The sequence below is a fragment of the Acanthisitta chloris genome, unplaced genomic scaffold (genome assembly GCF_000695815.1).
Source record: "Acanthisitta chloris isolate BGI_N310 unplaced genomic scaffold, ASM69581v1 scaffold18631, whole genome shotgun sequence".
In the NCBI taxonomy this organism is placed as follows: Eukaryota; Metazoa; Chordata; class Aves; order Passeriformes; family Acanthisittidae; genus Acanthisitta; species Acanthisitta chloris.
In genome coordinates, this window is record NW_008654548.1 from 40,891 (window position 1) to 54,818 (window position 13,928).

At 39.7% G+C, this 13,928-nt stretch overlaps 1 protein-coding gene across 1 annotated transcript in view; it reads right to left on the reverse strand.

Annotated features, from left to right (window-relative positions):
* The window catches only part of COL4A5 (collagen, type IV, alpha 5), a 57,389-nt gene that overhangs the window by 33,324 nt on the left and 10,137 nt on the right, over positions 1-13,928 (reverse strand). The window contains exons 3-19 of the mRNA XM_009083574.1: positions 12,888-12,932; positions 12,097-12,141; positions 11,928-11,990; positions 11,124-11,177; positions 10,380-10,406; positions 9,065-9,145; positions 7,963-8,025; positions 7,388-7,423; positions 7,247-7,288; positions 7,056-7,148; positions 4,802-4,855; positions 4,638-4,694; positions 2,479-2,523; positions 2,333-2,386; positions 2,125-2,166; positions 1,527-1,659; positions 604-777 (exon numbers count right to left, since the gene is read on the reverse strand). Of these exons, the coding sequence (XP_009081822.1) occupies positions 604-777; positions 1,527-1,659; positions 2,125-2,166; positions 2,333-2,386; positions 2,479-2,523; positions 4,638-4,694; positions 4,802-4,855; positions 7,056-7,148; positions 7,247-7,288; positions 7,388-7,423; positions 7,963-8,025; positions 9,065-9,145; positions 10,380-10,406; positions 11,124-11,177; positions 11,928-11,990; positions 12,097-12,141; positions 12,888-12,932 (1,108 nt within the window). The remainder of the gene's footprint in view (positions 1-603; positions 778-1,526; positions 1,660-2,124; positions 2,167-2,332; positions 2,387-2,478; positions 2,524-4,637; positions 4,695-4,801; positions 4,856-7,055; positions 7,149-7,246; positions 7,289-7,387; positions 7,424-7,962; positions 8,026-9,064; positions 9,146-10,379; positions 10,407-11,123; positions 11,178-11,927; positions 11,991-12,096; positions 12,142-12,887; positions 12,933-13,928) is intronic.

Here is a 13,928-nt window from a genome sequence, read left to right on the forward strand (position 1 = left end):
GAAACACCAGAGTGAGGGGACTTCAGATGCTAAATTCCTATCTGAACCATGTTAGCCTCTCTCCACTTCAGCTTTCCACTTCTCACACTCCATCTCTCTTCTCTTAGAGCTAAGAGCTTCCATCGAAAGTGTCTACTCCCAAGCTAATTTCATGTGGTCTATACACTAGAATATTTATGAAATGAAACTGGAATTCTGTGAAAAATTACACTTTTGACTCTCCTGCTGTCACAACTTTCAGTAGGGAAGAGTCCCTCCAAGTATTTATTGGATTGTATCATGCACGCTGAATTTACTCAAGCCAGTGTCAAAGTGGTTACCTCCTGCTTTATGCGCAAATTTTAATGTAACTGTCACTAGTTGGGTTAAATAGGATGCAACATAAATTGGAAATATACTTAATTCTCCTACAGATGTCATGCTTTGCAATGGGAGCAACTTGGAGAACGTATACAAATACTTTGGTATCTCATGGACTTCAACTGCTGATAAACTAAATCTTTGTAAGTAGAATTAAAAAACCACAACCAAACATGAAAATCCAAACCAAATGTCAAATCTGTGTAGATCCCTCTACTTGCTGTCTATGTGGTCATCACTTACCAGGAGGAACGGATGGTGCAGGTGGCCCTGGGGGACCTGGTGGTCCTGGAGGTCCTCGTGGTCCATCACTTCCTGGTTGCCCAGGAATAGAAACACCAGGTAAACCTGGATCTCCCTTCTGTCCTCTCTCACCAGGTAAGCCAGGTGGGCCAGGAGGTCCAACAGTAGTGATTCCTAAGATGGGAAGAACTTAGGTTCCTTGCTAGCTCAAACATTTACATCACATTTTTGCAAGGATGACAATGATATACAAAGACTAATGTGCACTCCACAATATTTAATTTATGGAATCAAACTAGATGTTGATGTGCAGTGTTTGACATATGCACATTTTACATTTTCAGAGATGTCTGTTTGAAAAATCGACCTGAGACTCAACAACTAAGTTTATGAAGCAAAAAAATAAACCAGGACCAATGAAAGGAAATATTGAAGGAAAAAAAGGATTTTACAAGCTGTAACATCATAATGTCCTTCTCTGTGCGTATGTAAGGCACATACAAGGTGTCACTGCTCACTCCCAGTGTAGACTCACATCATCTTCTCCTTTACTACTGTCCAAGGACAGCAGAGAACAGGTCTGATGGCCAGGTACCAGGCTTCTGGTACACAATACTTTCTCTGTGTAATGCAATGGATGATATATGTTATAGGTAAGTGATATGAGATAAATTACCCCCAAGACCATTAAGCTAGTATCTGATTAGCATCTTCAGTTCACCACAGCAAGACCAATGAATGTTCAGAAGGCCTCACATCATCCCCAATAAGCTCAGGACTACCCTTCAAGCTCAAAGGTAGCTCTAAATAGTTCTGCCTTCATTTTCTGCTCAGTCCTTCTGTCAAAAGGAGTGTGCAAAGACTGTAAAGCCAAATATCCAGACATTTGAGTATACAACTTATTTTAAAGCTTGCCCTCCTACCTGGAGATCCTGGCAAGCCAGGTGGGCCTGGCCTACCAGAGAATCCACGATCCCCTTTGGCTCCTGGAAGTCCTGGCAATCCTTTGCTACCTTTTGGTCCCACTGCTGCATCAACACCTGGCCTTGGAATGACCTGTAAATGTTTCATGTTCATGTGAAACAACTTGCCAAGAAAAGAGTCATGGAATGGTAAAGAGATGTGAGGGAGGGAAGGTTCAACATACTTCAAAACCTTATACCAATGACAGGATGCTTCCCTCACTCCACTGAATTACCAGGTAAAATTCCAGTAAAGAGCACTCCCCAGTAGGAAGCTGTTTGACTGCCAAGCCAACATAGTTATAGACAGGCTTCAGTGAAGCTGACTCAGTTTTGCTGCTCTGAGGTTATAGTCTACCCTCAGTTTGTAACCTAGCAACTCCTAGAGCACAGAACTGACCTTGAAAGAAGGAAACCATTGTTTCTATTAACGAATATATTAAAACTTTACTGGTGCTGTTATTGTGGTACTCAGAGATAGGACTCAGTCAGCCAAGAACTATGATGAAACAACACTGTCAGCCAAATGCAGAAAGAAAATAAAGGATTGGCAACTTACAATTCCAGGAGGACCAGGAGGACCCATGTCACCTTTTTCACCCTACCAATGAAATTAGGAGCACTTTTGATCCTGTGTAGCAGTACATAAGCAAGTTATTGCAAATAATCCTCAACACTGTAAGAGCATAGGCAATGCAATTACTTCCCAGCCAGAACTGAACTCAGTGATGGCAGATTTGGCAATAACAACAGAAAACCTGGCATACCTTTTCACCATCTCTTCCTGGAGCACCACTTATTCCAGGCCCACCAGGTAAACCCTTCAAGAAAAGAGAAAGATAATCACACTTAGATCTTCTCCATATCAGCTTATAAGGAATCTGCTTAAATTGGAAATATACAAATTACTCACATCCCTACCAGGTTGACCAGGTTCTCCATCTTTTCCAGGCTTTCCCTTCAAAGACATAAGCATGCATTGAAATAAAATGCTTCAACAGTGAAGAATTCTTGTGGAAATTATGTTATTTATTCCCCATTTTTTCAATAAGCTAAACTGTCTCTAAAATGCAATCCCTGGGACAAATACCAAATATAGTCAAAGGAGTTACCTGAACTGAGATTTCTGTTTTGAAAACCAGAGCACAAACCCATGACAATTCTCAAAGAAATGTTGGGTGAATACAGCACAAAATGATCTCCAGTTACCTGTTGCTGATTCACTGTGTTTACTACTCCCTTTACATTAACATTAGAGAAATCCTTTACTTGGCAAACAGATCCTAACTCCCTAAACACTAGAACATTACATTTAATTAGGGCATTAGTATAATGTGACTAGTGAAATTACATATATTTTTGTGTTTGAATTTTAACTCTCCTTTAAACCAAACACGATTTTCTCAACAGTATCAACAAAACTATAAAGTGTGATTCTGCTTAAAGTAGTGACTCCTAAAAACCATATTATTCTTGCTGAACAGACTTGTCATTGCTGCAATAAAAGCAGTGCAAACTCCATTTCATTCCAGACCATTCACTGGGCAGACAAATGGGACTCTACTGTTAGTGTTACAGAAGTTGTGTCTGGGAGGCACCTGCTGGAACAGAACTAGAATAGGTGACAGACCTTCACCACAGTGCCAAGATCAACTCTCAGTCACTAAGACCTTACAAATATAGTGTATCAGAGTACAATGTGATTTGTGAATTCTTTATTATTAGTGATGAGCTCTGTCTGTCAAAAATGAGGTTTTAAGATCTGCTGTGAATTTGCAGAATGACCTGTTTGACTCCATAGACTGACATTTTTATGAGTGTATCTGAATTGGGTTTGAGCTACACAGACTCATATGAAGCCCTAAAAAGCAACTTTAAAGTAACTTAATAGCAAAACTGCACTTTAACTATGCAACATGCCCCAAATTCAGAGCAATAAAACCAAACAAAAATGTTGGTAAACAAGCTTTTGGCAAAAGGATTCTGACATATCCCCTCAAGGTCTTTACTCCTTTCAGATCTTTGCAAATTTATGTGGTTCCCATTTACTTCTGCAGAGAGAAGCAACAATTCAAAACCCACTCAAAGTATAATGAGACTTTTGGCTTTGTAAATCTGCCTCATTTGTTATGTTCCTTAACGAAGACAAATCAAAGCCCTTCTATAAATTTCAGCAGCTAAGAAGGACTTTATCATTGTATCTGGAAAACCTACTACTAACATGTTTCTAAACAGTGTTTATGTATTGTCCATTTAACCTGAGCAAGACTTGTGTCTTGACTTTCGAAGGGGCTCATTGTGTTGATGAAACTCTGCAATCAGAAGCTGTGGAAGTGAAAATACAGAATTCTTTGAGCTGGTAACAGTTTGTCATTTCTTTGCTGGTCCAGCCCATGTGATTTTCTAGCACTTCTATGATCTTCCTCAGCTTTTCTGAGCTGTGATATCCAAGTACATTTAAATTCCAGGATTGATCTGAGTCTAGTGAGGAACAAAGTGACTCATGCTATCCCTAGATGCAGCTATCCTGACTCGTCCAATCACATAAATTGAGGAAGTCTCTTGGGAAGTGACAAATGGACTTTTGGTCTTAATGCAGTGTTCAGAGACTTGGTTTTGTGACTCACCTCAGAAGTAAACCCACTGAGAATGAGTTTACATAGACCAGCTTATATATATACACACCAATCTCATGCTGCTTGGCAACCCAGTACATAGCAAACTGGATGAAGACCCTTTCTAAAAGGAAACAGAAAACTGCTGCTGCAGACAAGCAGTCCAACAACTTTGAAGAGGGTTGTCACATGTTAACCAGATAACATGATTCAAATTGTTTTCTCCTGCTCCCCAAACTAAGATCTACATGTAGATAATTCTATCAGAAAGCCACAGCTAGAAGTACTTTCATAACCCATGTGTGTCACCTACTAGTTTGCCAGGGTATAGGGAAAATAAAAACCAAAAAAGTCTCTTACCCAGAGGCTGATGGCCCCACCTGAATTCAACATTTGTTTAATTCTCAAAGATAACACTGATTGGAAAGATAAATGTTTGGTTAAACAGACTACTTACTCTTTTGCCTGGTTCTCCTTGCTCACCTTTTTCACCTTTTACGCCACCGGGAAGACCCTGGACACACAAACGTCATCTTAAACTGAGCCCACAAGCCAGAGTAGAATGAAGTTACAGTTCTGATACAGAGGCAACAAAAAAAGAACTAAGAGAGTTCTACTCACAGGAGGGCCTTGTGGCCCAGGAAGTCCTGGTGGGCCTGGATCACCTGGAATACCCTGTCAAGCATGGGCAAAGAAAAAGAGGATTAAAGCCTCCATCACTCCCTAGTAGCTCTGTTGACTTTTTGTACCCAAAAAAAAAAAAAAAAATATTTTGCTGCCATTTAGATTTCCAAGTTCTGTGAATAGTAAAGGATCATGTTTATTCCTTCTGTGTGCAGAACTTCTAGAGCATCTATAAAATTTATTAACTGCTCATCCTGTTTATTTAGATGATTCAGTCCACTAAGACAACTGCCTCCTGCGTGCATTGCAGCAGCTGGTTTGGTGGCCTGCAGCTGCTATACAATAAAAAAAAAACAAGACAGAAAAAAGGAAAGAGATAATAAACAAATGTCAGATTCAGCTGAATTTACAGGAGCAACAGTCATTAGATTACTAGTAATTGCTGAAGCTGAGGGGCCATCAGGGTCAAAGTGTATTTGTCAGAAAAGTGTCATAGGATCACTGTCTTAAAAAATTTGAGTTTCTGTTTTGTCTTGTTACACCTTTGTACAAGTTATTAAATCTTTTCACCATTAGCCTAAAGAAAAGTTACAGGTTATTGAATCCACAAAAGGTTTCTGTGCAGTTTCTCATATTTTCTTGGAGGCTTTTCCAAGCCCTTCTACACACTTGATTTTGAGTCAGAGATCATAGGTGGAGGCACAAACCAGAACCACTTGTGCATTTCACAAAAAAAGTAACCGTAATGTTGAAATTTTTATTTACTGATGGTGTACTACCAAGCATAAACTTTGTTGAAATAAAAACAAATTTACAAACTTTGAAATCATGGTTAATGTTGGTCAAAGGCAATGCACTCAGAATGTGTTTATAAGCCTCAGTCCTTTAAAGAAATGTAGGTAGAATGCTTTTATTTTGTACATTTACATAACTTAATGCCAGTATAATTAGTTCTTCAGGGATCCCTGGTGACAGAGGCATATTATTCTGACCCCAATAATATCAGATTAATTTCTGCTTCAACTACAGTGTGGTCAACAGGTCACCTTGTGTTTTCATAGAATTATAAAGACACACAATGCTGCTCTTTAGCTGCCTACCATTCAGTAACACAGAGACAAAACCAGAGACTGAGACCTTTCCAGGACAACTGTGCATTGCAAATGTGCACCAGTGCATAGTTCTAGGTAATGCCTTAGTTGTGCCTAATGTTCTTCTGAAAGAAGGGTAACAAATGGTTTTGATCAAGATGAAGGGCAGAATTGTCCTACACCCTGCCAAACTAAACTACTGCTGTGGACCAAAGGTTTCTTCTCTGACACATTTCCCAAGACAAAAAGATGGAAAGGAAGAAACTGACCCAAATACAGATGGAGGAAACAAAGTTCAGTTACTACAGTGACATTTGCAAAATAAGCAGAGCATAAAAACTATCACTCACCACTTTTGCCTCAAAATATCTACCTCAACTCTTCTATTACTCAGGGTGGTACTTGAGAATACCACAAAAACTTTAAAGAGAATGTGACATCCAAACAACTCATGATCCTGCTGGTTCTGCTCAGACTGCCTATGACTGGCACCCAGAATCAAACAGTACTGTGAAATGTTCCCCAGTGAAAAAAGAAAGAAAAAATGTAATAATTTAAAAAATGATAACTCTCCCAACGACTTCTTAGCATTTATGGGTGGAGAAGGATCCATACAAATCAAACCAACAGTTTGAGCTTACTGTCACAACATGGCTTGATATTTACTTTCGAGAAGCCAGAAACATGGAAACACACTTTATGCAGACCACAAGGAAGAAAGACCTTGGGGCATCACTAATGACAAAAAAATAATGGAAAAATAAAAAGAAAAAGAAATTGAATCAAGATTTTTGAAAGACTACTTCACAATGGATGACATGGCTGGTTAATTAGTGGGAATCTGAATCCCCAGACTGCTTTGAAAATCACTGTCTGGGTGTTCCAAGGAATGAGAATATTTTAACTGCTTTTACTGTTACTGTGAACTTTCATTAAGAGAGTTTCTCAAGAATAGTTACTTTACTAAGGGAAGTAACTGAACTAATGTGACTGGCATACTTTCTATTAAGGGAAAGGTACTCAGGCCTGGAATATTCAGTACTCTGAGAAAAATAATAGAACCTCTGCTGTAAGCAGGATGTGAGCATATATGAGCCAAACCAACAGAGGCAGCAGCTTGATCACGTGCTCACTGCAGATCGATGTAGTGTCCCACTCACCTGATCTCCTTTCTGAAACTCAATGTCATTTGGTCTTTTCTGTTCTCCAATTTGTCCTGGTGGCCCTGGAGGTCCCTGAAGACCTTGTTCACCCTAATGTGCAAGAAGATGCAGTTTGTTACAAGCCAAAATGGCATCCATAAGTGTTTTGAAAGTAATAAGCAAAAAAATCATCTTGATCACCTACTCACTTTTTCACCTTTGGGTCCTTGGAAATTCAAACCCATATTACCCTGTAAAAAGTATAACTCATCAGCCCTTAGAAATTACAAATAAACAAAAAGAAAAAGAAAACAGTCCACCACCACCATTAATGAGGGGAAAGAAAATACCTTGGGTCCTGGCAGCCCTGGTGGACCAGGAGGTCCCTATTGAAAAAGGAAACCAAAAAACAAGTCACTTCGGAGCACTTTATATGTCCCTTGTGGGAAAAAACCCCCACAACAATATTGCCACTTTGAATCCTTTGCATTATCCCCATGCTACAAGGCACCTTGCCTTCCTCTGAAAACTCTTCATCATACTATTCAACTTCACAAACGAGTATGTGTAAGCAACTAGTTCTTCCTTTAAGTGAGAGAGTGAAATGAAATTAAACAGTCAGGTGTCAAACATCCAAGTCTAAATAAGCTAAATCTTGTCCCTCAGGTTTCACACAAATAAGCCTGCACAACAATTAAGCCCAATTTAAAGCAAAAAGATGTCCGGGAACTGCCTGTTTGAAAACTATATTATTTAAGTGTGCACAGTAACAGCGCCAGGGTGAATGGAATGCATGGTTGCTGCTGCCTTCATATCGAGTCCTAACTACCATGAGCTGGGTGTTACTGACCTGCCTCTGAGAACATGAAACAAAGTAGTGACTGTCCCATTAACGCTTTGTGGGTAACAGGTTAAAGAAATTTACCGTCAAACCTGGGGGTCCTGGAGGGCCAATTGGACCTGGTATTCCCACGGAGCCAGGTGGGCCCTGTTGAGAAAGTGGAGGAAGCTATGAGAGAAGCACCTTTTATACGAATAAAACAGTGAGAACTTCAAGGTCAAAAAACCCCAACTGCTGGCATCCCATACAGGTCAAACCAATGTAGCTCACCACTAACCTACCAATCTGTACTTGTGGAAAGGCCTAAACGAGTGTACATCATGTTAGGAGTGTTCTGCTCTCAACATCAATACATCTCTTTGGCTTGGATAAGAGAATGCTTTTTTGTTTGTTTTCAACTACTTTTGTGCTTTTTTTCTCTTCATGCACTGAGAGAGAACAACAAAACACTTTGTATTTGTGATTCCTCCCAGTCAGAGACAGACAATAGGGAAGCACAGATCAGAGGACCAGAAATGCTAACAGGCTCAGTCTGGTCAGAATAGCCTGGGGCTTGCCTCTCTGTACCAGGAAATGGGAGTCTGGCTTCTGTCCAGTTCAGGCCGATAGGCTCATTTTCGGCTCCCCTTGTTCTTCCACTAAAGCAATGAATGGCTCAGTGGGGAAGCACAGGGCCTGGAGTCACTAGCTGTTTTCACAGAAGACTGCTGGGAGAACAGAAACTGTTCAGGAGGTGCAACATGAGGAGAACAGCTGAGACATTACCCTCTCCTTCCCACCATCCAAAACAGCGGCTACAGCCCAGAAAGCCAGATGTTACTTACTTTAACTCAGGGTGAAGAAGGGAAGGGAACTCCAGAACTGATACAAAGAATGTCTAGGAAGGGGGAACAGGCAGGGGAAACAGAGAAGCAAGTCAGTAACTGTGAATACTGCTGTCTGCTGGATACCACCTTCCTGACCAGGGGACCTTTCTGGCCTCTGTGGGTCACCCTATTAAGAGCAATACAGGAGCATGAACTTTCCCTCAAGCCATAAACTAGAGGGACATAAAATGTGAGCCCTGCATCTCCACAAAAATATATGGATCCCCTAGTACCAAATCTTCCAAATGTGCTGTAATGTAAATACTTTTCACGTTATCTTTTTGGAAGAACACAGCCTAACAGCACTTTATGCAACTTACAGGTATCCCTGGAAGACCTGGAAATCCTGGGTCACCCTTCTGTCCTGGCAGCAAGGATGTAATTATTTCACCTGGTTCACCCTAGAAGAAAAAGAGCTGACTTTAATTGACAGCACATTTTACAAATCTTTATCACCATTCTGACTCCAGAGGGCACATAATCGCTCCTAAGACCTCTAAGACTGGGAGTTATGCTATACCCTAGCAGTACACTTTAATATAAGTACTATATTCTCCAAGAATAGCTCTTTTTAGGAGAGATGAAGATTCTTTAAATGTCTAAACTAACAACTATTAAAATGTTTCTTTTGTACAAATATATCAGCATTGATTTAAATTCCAAAAGATTAGGGGATTGAAATACAAATGCTTCACAAAAGAAACATTCTAGCTCCATATGAAAGCAGTGGATAGGACACAACAGGAAAAAAGCTCATTCAGCTTTTTCCAATGTCCCATCTCATGAGATTAATGCTGAGTATGCTGTTATAACAGTCACGCTTTGTGGTCTATTCTTACTGATTTCAGGGAATATCTTTGTTTTAAAAGCATATGTTCTGATGAGATTGCCTTTTAATATCTTGAAAACAACAGGGAAGAATAGGAGCTGAGAAAAAGAATTCAGCTTAATAGCCACAATTTCCCAGCACCAGTGTTATGCTATGCTATGTGTCCTCTCAGAAGTTTATTAGAATAATTCTGTGGGTCAAGTTTCCTTTCAAATCGGTTTGAACCAAAACTGATGCTTTGGTCCATTCTCAAATTGGTCAAGGGTACAACGACAGCAAACAACAAAAAAAACCATTAAAAATATAAGGTAAATCTTCAGGTTCAGCATCAGATCATGAGACTCTACACTATGAGAAAAAGCTGCTTACCTAATCTATACAGCACAAAGCACATTTTAAAAAATAGCATAAGACACACTATTCTATTCAGTGGATATTTTAACCACTATTGCTCAGTCTCTAGTAATGTTCTTGAGTATTCACAGGTAGACTACTGGTGCATTTGGGTATTTGTAGGCATTGTGCTAACCTGATGCCTCACGACATTGACACTGTCCCTCACAGTCTCCAGGAAACCAGCTTCAGAAAAAAGTCTGCTACTTCTAGAACTGCTGACCCAAACTGAGGAAGCTACTGCAGAATTTCCAGTCAGCTGCACTTGAGTGGCCTAGAAACACTAACAATGTCACTCCACATTCCAGTGGATGCACAAGGTCTTGCATGAAAGCAAGCAGGTTAGTTATGCCAGGTCACACTGCACACCCATACCTGGTTAGCAGCTCGATGTGTGAGTACAGCACACTTACCTTCATACCTGGCAGACCAGGGGGTCCCTTTGTTTAAAGGAAACAAAAAATAAAAGAAAGATCAATAGATATAAATCATCGGTATGTTATTTGCAAACCACTAATTAGATCTACACCATGAGGCAAACACTAAAGACAGAAATTTAAAAAAAGATACAAAACAGGGGAAAATGAATTTTTAATGAACTTGAGAATCAAATGGAAAAATTAGGGAAGACTTTTCACAGTGACTGTTGAGCATTAAAGGGATTACATTTCCATTTCTTAGCAATTTGTTTCTTTATTGCCTCCTATTATTCATCCTGTCTACTACATCTCTTTCTGTTTGTACTTTGGCTCTAACAGTCACTTTGCTGTACATCCTCATGTTTTATACTGAAAACATCCTACACTGTCTCTTTTTTTCTGCCCTATTAATCACCAGTAGGGCTCTTTAGATGTACCAGGCATCAGTATCAAGATCTTATTTCTCTGACACATGCATGTATTAGTATTTTCCTGCAGGTGGCAAAGCATCTCAGCATGTGAGAATTCAAAGGGGTTTTTATGAGCTTTACTACAGCACTCAGCAGAAAATCTCACTTTTAATGGACATCTAAAATATTCTGATTAACCACACAAAAAAAGTATTTTTATATAAAGAACAACTGCAAAAAGAGGCTGATATTTATCTGACTTTTTACAGATCTAAGTAGAAGTCTTTCAGTGGATTACAGGTAGATGATTAGGAAATCTTATACTTACAGGAGGCCCTTGTAAACCAGGAAAACCTGGACTGCCAGGGAATCCACGCTCTCCCTTAGGGATGAAGAAAATGATTAGCAAAAACCAAACCAAAACATAACAAAACCAGAGAAAACAAATTTTAATTGAAAGGTCTAGTTTCATTGTTAGCTTATGACTCCAGAGTAGCAAATTGTATTGTAACAGGCTATAGAATGAACACTTAGTTGAATTAACAAATTGAAACATATTTCCATATACTTCCAGGCAAAATACTATACTACAGAGATGGAAAACACATGCAGTGTTATCAACATCTCTTATGGGGAAATCCAAACTTGAAGCTAAGTAACACATTAAAATAAAGTGACTCCTTCCAACAAGGACACTCAATCAGTATTTTCAATACAATATTATTAAAAATTAATAATTAAAAAGTCTTGCTGTTAAGCAATGAGTTTTTCTTGGTAGCAAGAGTCTACTACAAAGATGAGACACAGCGTCTGATCTAATTATCAGACACTCCTCTCAGTTGTAAGCTATAAAATTAAGGACTAGAACAAAGAATTTAACTATATCAGCTGCAGAGTATGTGGTGTGCCTTGGTGCTCGCAATTTCTGGCAAAACTTGTGCTTTAAGTACCAGTTCATGACCTCTTCTCTCTAATGGGTGTGTAGGCCTGAATTATCTTGGAATTACCTGCACAACTCAGTAACAGCAAGTACTGTTGAGCATAATAAACTAAACCTATTGGCTACAGCCAGGAGAACAAGAGCTATTGACCATATTATTGTGCATTGTTAAGAATTTTAAACGTATTCCACCTTGGTTCCATTGCATCCTGGGATACCCTGAGGTCCTGGTGGCCCATCTTGTCCTGGTAATCCCTTTAAAGTGGAAAAGAGGAAAGAACAGTTAGACTGTAGGATGCTCTTCTGGGCCTGAAAGACAAAAGGAAACAAATTTGTATCTATACAGCCTATTCTTACTCACAGGAAGTCCTGGTGTTCCTGGAAATCCTGGAAGTCCTGGCGGTCCCTGGAAGGAAATAAAGCACGTTTGAAACAGTGTGGTACAGATGTGCAAAAGTATTTACCAAGATTTTACTAAATGTAATAAATTTGTGCAAATGTAAATCAAGAAAGACAGAAACATCTGAATCACCTGTTAAAAAAAAAAAAAGAATTCCATACTGACAGCCTCCAAGGTTCTTATCAACATTTCAGGGAAATATCCACAAAAACATAGAAAAAACAATACAGAACAACTGAAGTGATAGTTCGTAGACATATAGAGAAAATAAATGGACACTCATGGTGTGGAAAATGGATGTATCCCAATGAAGTCAGAGATGTATGAGTTATTACCAGCTGAAGGGTCTGACAGAAAAAGCAAAGGCACAAAACCTAAAGGACTTTCAGACAAGTCAACCTCTTCCGTATCCACCCTAGATACACTGTCTCTACCTCGGAGACATTGAAGCAAAGTTACTTAGCACTTGTTTAGGTCCTGTATTGCAAAACAGGTCAAGTAAGTATTGGGACTACTCTCCTAATTGACTTAATGAAATTAATACAAGCAACATGTACAATTGTATTACAAATGCAATTTTGCATGACTTATAAAAGGTACCACAATGTCTTCTAGCTGGTAGGTAAATTACTCTTCAGATTTAAGTTAGTCATTTCCCCTGTAAATCACCAGTTCTGTGAGGACCCACTGAATGCCTGGCAGCCTTTATCCACAATTCCAATACATCACTCTAAAACTATATCAATACTTACTCTGATTCCTTTGGGTCCGATAGGCCCCGGAAGACCATCGTCACCCTAAAAAACAACAACAAATAAACAAACAAGCAAACTGACATGCTGCAGTCTGCCTTTCTAGCAAATCAAACTGTAAGCATAATAACATTTCTATTACACATTTACTGCAAGTGGACTGAAAGCTATATTAGTTGTCATCTCCTGAGTAAAGGGGTTCATAATTATTGTTTTTTGGCCTTGGACTTTGAATGGAAAAGCTGATTAAGTGTGACTTAGGGAGGTTTCTGAAGGTCACAGCTCTGTCGAGCGCTGACACACACACACACACGTGTCAGGGCTCTCATCGCGCGTCCTGCAGCGCCCTCCTGTGGGCAGAGCCACACACACACGATTAAACGCGAGTGATACCGCACAGGATGATTTACAAGGCAGAACGGCACATCAAAACCTGAAGAAGAAGTTTCTAGCCCAAGACCTCTGTGCTGTTTCACTCTTGCTATATCTAAATATATGATAGGCAGTTATATCCAGGAAGGTTGTCCAGGGTGGCTGTGGATGTCTCAACCCTGGCAGTGTTCAAAGCCAGGTTGGATAAAGTCTTGAGCAACCTGGTCTAGTGGGAGGAGGTGTTCCTGCTCATGGCAGGGTGTGCGTGTGTGTTGGGACTAGATGATCTTTATGGTCCATTCCAACCCCTTAACATTCTGTGATAATTAATCTTCTCTTTTAGTGCAGACTGGTTTTTTTCTTAGCACCTCCCTACTTTTTTTCACTGCTTCTTTTTGACATGCTTCTGTTAGGTTTATAGTGTCAGCATTTGCAAAAGAAATGGCAGATCCTGGATATACCTGTGCATGTTAAATGCAAATGCATTCAGAGTAAGATTTATCACATTTTACTGCTGTATTAGGCCATCTGAGTGTAATGATGCAATTCAGTAGTAAATAAAAATAAATGGAACCCTTCCAGGGAAACCATGAGCATTCCTCAGCTCTCTGCACACAGGTTCAATGAGGCCTTCATTTGCATCACCCCACCCAAACCCAGCCCAGGAAT